This window comes from Bactrocera latifrons, unplaced genomic scaffold (assembly GCF_001853355.1).
Source record: "Bactrocera latifrons isolate USDA-ARS-PBARC rearing strain unplaced genomic scaffold, ASM185335v1 scaffold_71, whole genome shotgun sequence".
Lineage (NCBI taxonomy): Eukaryota > Metazoa > Arthropoda > Insecta > Diptera > Tephritidae > Bactrocera > Bactrocera latifrons.
The window spans coordinates 81,109-87,448 of NW_017537390.1; the positions used below are offsets into that span (position 1 = coordinate 81,109).

General features: G+C 33.1%; 2 protein-coding genes across 2 annotated transcripts; both read left to right on the top strand.

Moving 5' to 3' along the window:
* The first annotated feature begins 137 nt into the window (after nucleotides 1-137).
* On the top strand, nucleotides 138-2,389 carry LOC108976027 (N-acylneuraminate-9-phosphatase). The gene is made up of 3 exons (XM_018944930.1): nucleotides 138-665; nucleotides 1,221-1,706; nucleotides 1,779-2,389. The coding sequence occupies exons 1-3, from the start codon at nucleotides 474-476 to the stop codon at nucleotides 2,295-2,297; spliced, it is 1,197 nt and encodes a 398-aa protein (XP_018800475.1). The 5' UTR covers nucleotides 138-473; the 3' UTR covers nucleotides 2,298-2,389.
* A 1,165-nt stretch (nucleotides 2,390-3,554) lies between these two features.
* Nucleotides 3,555-5,375, top strand: LOC108975993 (protein arginine N-methyltransferase 1-like). Its single transcript, XM_018944862.1, has 2 exons — nucleotides 3,555-4,441; nucleotides 4,512-5,375. Exons 1-2 carry the CDS (start codon nucleotides 3,710-3,712, stop codon nucleotides 5,166-5,168), a joined length of 1,389 nt encoding a protein of 462 aa, XP_018800407.1. The 5' UTR covers nucleotides 3,555-3,709; the 3' UTR covers nucleotides 5,169-5,375.
* Nucleotides 5,376-6,340: the final 965 nt, after the last annotated feature.

Consider the following 6,340-nt stretch of genomic DNA (forward strand, 5'->3'; position numbering starts at 1 on the left):
AAAATAAATTAAATTTATACTTCATAACTATAATTAATTTATAAACTTGAATAATTAAATAACAATTACGATTTAAAAATGAAAAGTTTCGTTTTAAAATAAGTCGTGGACATTGATTTATGTTATCTGGCATCTCTTAGTTCTCATTTTTTGTATATTTCTTTCTTCATAACAAATATTTTCTCTTTAAAATATCTCTCTTGACTTTTTATCATCACCCGTGCGCTTTTCTACCAGTTCCATTTTACCTGCTCAACTGCAATTTGTGTGCAGTTGTTCGGTCTCCTAGTTTTAATTGTTTAATTAATTATAGTTAAGCTAAATTTGGTGCTAAACACGTATATTCATCTAAATTCTTATCACAATAAGCTTGTGTTCCTTCTATTTGTATTTATATTAATACAGTGCGTAATATACCATTTCGTTTATTACATCAGCGAAAAAATTCGCTTGTCCACTAAGTTTATACTCTGATGGCCGAAGGTAAAATTGCCAACGACAAAAGCATAAAAAATGCTGATAATTTTTGTATAACCGCGACCAACAGCTCTTCTATAAATAACGCTGTGTTGGGTGAAAAGTTAAGAAAGATTACAGCACTTTTCTTCGACTTGGACAACACTTTGATTCCTACGCGTTCGGGTGATTTGAAAGCAGTCAAAAAGGTTTGTGTGAAAGAAAAAGGAGAACAGAGTAGGGTTGGGCATAAAATGATACACGCGAAATCGTTGGAAATTTTCCACTGTTTTGTTGATAACAGGAGATGGGAGTTGGGAGGTAGGGTGACTAGCACGCGCGATATTTATGCATAGGTGATACATACAAATTCCGGGTAAACGGTAGGGGATATTAAGATGAGATTACGGAAATAACGTAAACGAACTGCTGTTTAATTGCGAAAATCATCAGCGTACCAAGAACGTAAATACATACATATGTATGTATGTTTACGTATTTGTATTTATAATTACACATTAATAAAACAATGAACTGGACAAGGAGTTTACGTTGCGGACAATGCTTTCCGTATTCCGTGGAGTTCAAGGATAATTAATAGAGTTGCCAAGTTAGAAATGTTTTTCAGTTTTATTTCATAATCTGAAAAACTAATGCAGTCTTAATAACTGAAAATAACTGAAATTTTTTCAATATAAAATTTGAAAAATAAATATGTACTAGTCATTTTTTATTATTATGGTTCTATTTTTTTTAATACGTAGTTAAGTGAAGTGCTTGAAAATCAATTTGGTTTATCGAAAGAGGAGGCCAACACCGCTACACAATCTTTCCTGAAAGCATTTCGTCGCTGCCCAGATAACTCGCAAACGTCATTAGATTCCTGGCGTACATATTTATGGCGTGAAGCACTACCACCACGCTACAAACATTTGGCTGAGCAAATATACCCAAAATGGTTGAAATTACGTTATCGTTATTTGGCGCTATCCGCCGATTACATACAAATGCTATGTCGCGCTCGTGAATCAAATTTTCTATTGGCCCTTATTACCAACGGACCATCCAATGCACAATGGGAAAAGATAAACAAGTTGCATGTCAGTCAATATTTTGATTGCATGCTAGTGTCATCAGATCTTCCGTGGGAGAAACCAAATCCGCAAATATTCTATGCTGCATGCAACTATTTAGGAGTAGCTCCATCGCAATGTGCAATGTTTGGAGATAAACTCGAGTCCGACATTAAAGTGAGTATGAACTGACGGAAAAGCCTTACAAATACACTCATTTATAACATCATGCACCTACACAATTTTTAGGGTGGCAATCTAGCGGGACTTAGTGCTACATTTTGGATACCATTGAATGCCGGCGAGATTGACTTAAACGATGTACAACATAAGCCAGACTTTACTCTCAAGCAATTGTTAGATTTATATAAATATTTTCCATCACTAAATAACACTAGAAATGTGCGTGCGAATTTAAATAGTAATACAAATGGCACAAATGCACAATGTAATGCTGGAACAACATACTCCTTAGCACATGGTGTTAACGGTGCTTCAGCTGTTCTACCTCAGTATCGTCGTAGAGGTAGTCAAATTAGTCATAGTCGAACCATAAGTACCTGTTACAGTGATCTTCAACGTCATCAAACACATCAACAACAACCAAATCAATTTGGACAAGTACAGAATGAACAAGAATCGCATGACGAATGGTTTAACGAACGTTTGAATCAAGAGCAGTACAGACAACGGCGTGGTGGGTCACTACCAACTATGGATTATTTGAATAGTGAAGCAGAAAATAGCTCGGACAGTTTGTTTAGCTAAATAATTAATTATTATTAATAATGGCTGTGCATATTGTTCACATGTAAACCTCAAAAACACATGCTCATTCTACGATCCTAAATATAAACGAACGTACAATTACATAATTGCAATAAATCGCAACAAACTAAGGGGCTTCGGAACTTCGCGTGATACATACGTGATTATAATTTAGACACATTTGTATGTATGTAGATAGTTACCGTAAAAGTCTACCCTATTCCCCGCACACTAGCTTCGAATGGTTGTGCTTTACACGCTGCTTTATGAGTAGTAAATGTATATATATATACATTTTGCATGTGTACACTATACTAAGCGTAACTAAATAAATTCGAATTCATATATGAAATAGTATGTATATTTTAAAATGAAACGTACTATTTATCAGCTAAAAGATTTTAATCAATATTTTTAAGTTTTTGTATTGTTTATTTGCTTTCATATTTTTCGTAGACGTAAAAATATTCTTAATAAATAAATATGAACATGCATTTGAGAACCAGAAAATTATAGAGAATTTTATTTTTTGTGTTATGTATGGAAAATCTGTATGATTTTGAAATGCTTTATCGGAATATAGCTTTTATTTACGACCATCATTCAATCATGTGCAAATGTGTATCATACATATAAGATTGTGTCGATAGATCAAAAAATAATTTTTCAAAAAAAATAAAAGTTGTGGGGGAGTGAGCAAAAAATCAAGTTTAATTATAATTTCCTTCACAAAGATTTTTTTAGTTAAAAATTATGAAATAACTTTTACTTCCTGCCTATGATTTCAACCAATGAAATGTGTTTTTTATGTGATAATTGGATATCTTTTATAAAAACCATCATATACACGTCTCAAAGTAAAACAACCTTACATAATTGGATCCTGATATCCCGTCTACTACAGTATACCCAGCAAGGGAATGATTTGCATCTGTTGATTAGCAATATCGATAATATTTCGATATATTCGATTACACTGACCGACACATGAAAATGTTGATAATACGAACCTTTTTACTATTCAGATATTTTAATTCGTTACAGTCATTCCAATAAAGCCATTGCGATGTGCCTATTTGTTTTAGAATACTACCATAACCACTAAAAATTGAAAGTAAGTTTCGCTTTTGAAAAAATTATCTGTAAATATGATTATTCGATCATGTGAAGAAAGGATTTTTGTTTAATTCTTACACATCATCGATAATGGAGCTCAGTACTTCAACAGCTGATTGCATTAGAGGCATTAAGTGGCAGCTTATTTTGTTTGACATTTGAGTTTTCCATGCCAAAACAAATTTTAAATAAACTGTTTCTTTTCTGCGCCAAAATTTGCGTTGTTCCGTTAAAACAGAGCCATCGTATTTGTGTATACACATTTGCTTATTAAAAACAGATTAAATTTTTTTACAATGACTAGACGAGGCACAGCCCGCACGTCACTTCCACTGATCTCGCCACAAAAACCTCAGCCGAAGACTATGAAAAAACAACAGACATGCCGTTCACCAAAAATCAACCAACAGCCATCAAAATCGGTGTACACCATGACTTCTCGTGATTTTCAAAGAGATACAAACGCACACGTAGAAGTAATTGCTGAGCATTTGAAAGATTTTTGCTGCATAAATTTCTTTCAAGCGGCGATAATGCATAACAAACACTTGTTTCGTGGACGGAAGGTTTTGGACATAGGTTGTGGAGTGGGTATTCTTTCGTTGTTTGCTGCCAAGGCTGGTGCAGCACATGTATATGCAGTGGATTCGTCAAATGTAGTAGACTATACAGAACAAATTGTAAGCGATAATGGTTATGCTGACATTATTCATGTGATCAAAGGATCGATGGAGGATATTGTACTACCAGTTGACGAAGTTGATATCATAATTTGTAATTGGTTGGGTTATTCAATGTTATTCCAAGCGGCTTGTGATATGGTAATTTATGCTCGAGACAAATGGTTAAATAAGGAAAATGGTATTATATTACCCGATGTGGCCAAATTATTTATGGCTGCAATAGAGAACACCAAGCACAAGAATGAACGTGTAGAATGGTGGAACGATGTCTATGGTGTAAATATGAAATGTGTGCGTAATTTTGCATTATCCGAACCCTGTTTTCAACTGGTCAAGCCGAAGCAGGTGTGTTACTTTTTATGTACTTAATTATGCGATAAATCAACTAAATATTTTTATATTATTCTACAAACAGCTGATGAGCACACAATTTGGCGTAAAGTATCTCAACATGTACACCGCCACAAAGAAAGACTTGAAATTCCGTTGTAAATATATGTTAGAAATGCAACGTAGTGGAAACATGGATGGCATCGTGACCTATTTCCATGTATACTTTTCGAAGTCCCATACACCAATGGGCTTGAGCACGGATCCTTCTGTATGGCGTACACATTGGATGCAGACGGTATTTTTCTTCGACAAACCTGTTTATGCCAAAGCCGGTGAACTTTATTATGGTGGCATAGAAATGTGTTCAGTTGGCAACGATTGTGATCTCAACAATATGGAGTTAAGCCTCGAAATGTTCAGTGGTGATCCAGCTCATCTGCATCTAGAAGCAGAAATGCGCTGGAAGCTAAAACCACATGCAGCCATAATAAATGAAAGAATTTTAGAAAAGAGTGAGACAAGTGGAAAAAACAAAATCGCTAAAGATAAAAAGCAAATTAATACCGATAAAAGTAAAACTTTGCTTGCACCAAAGAAAAGTGTTTGTGTACCTAAAGAGCCAACAACAAAAACAGTCGTAGTGAAATCGGCAACAATTGTACCTACCATCGGAAATTACTCATACCCCTGCAACGTGACGAGAAGGAACAAAAAAGCAAAGAATTCAAAAAAACGCTAAATTCTTTTTAAAAAGTTTGATATTTCTATAATTTTTTTGAGTTTATTATAACTTTTCACACATATACATTTATATGAAATGTTTTATACACTGAGATAAGGCTGAAATTTGGATAACGAATTAATCCAAATTTATCGTTACTAAAAGAAAACAATTATATACCATTTATTAAACAGAATAAATATACATATATTGTCCAAAAATTTCGATTTTTGTTTTATTTTGGTTATTTGGAAGATAGTAAAAGGCGCATATGATTGCGCAAACAAGTGTTAATAACTCAAAATAATGGCTCATATATTTGTAGGCCAATAAAAACAATACGAGTTGTGCTGAGAAAAGTAGGAAAGCCTTAACTATTTCTTTCTCCCTAAGTCGTATATATGGGCTAATTATAGCATATACATATATGCCATACAAACTGAGTGATCAGCACGAAGGTTTTGTATGAAAAATATTTTTATTGAATAAAATATCATCACAATATTTGGTATAAATTATTTTCCAAGGCAAGTCTACAATCTCTGAATATATTGTTGAGATTGGATCACTACTATACACCTCTGCCATACAAACTGACCGTTTCAAATCAAAATAAAGATACTTTTATGCCCTTTTATGCTATAAGAAATGCAACTCTGAAGGGTATTATACTTACTTTTGACATTTCGAATATTTTCGAATAATTAGTACCGTTTTTTTTTTTAATAAAACTGTAGGCGAACTCTGCTTCTTGCAGTTCATGAGAATTACTTCCAAACCTTGTTGCCTCTCTCAAACCAACGAAGATCGCTAGCTAGTAAAAATTGTTTGTTTGAAACGAAGTAATTACAAAAATTAAGTCAATACTTTATTAATCTTTTTTAATACATCTGCATACACTAATAATATATTTAACCAATAATTATAAATATTGGCTTTAAATGTTTTATCTCAACAATTTTAGTATTTATGTTTTATTTTCGTAATAAGTTAATAATTGCATATATTTTCAATGAAGTAACACAATTTTCAGTTAACAATACAATTTCATTTAGTTTATGTACAACCGCGAAGAAATTACAATACCAGCATTTTTGGGCTATAAGTACGTACATATCAGGGTATCCGTTATTTTCCAATTTCATTTTTTTGCAAATGTCTCGAGAAATTTCGGTTTTTGTCCTTAAAAT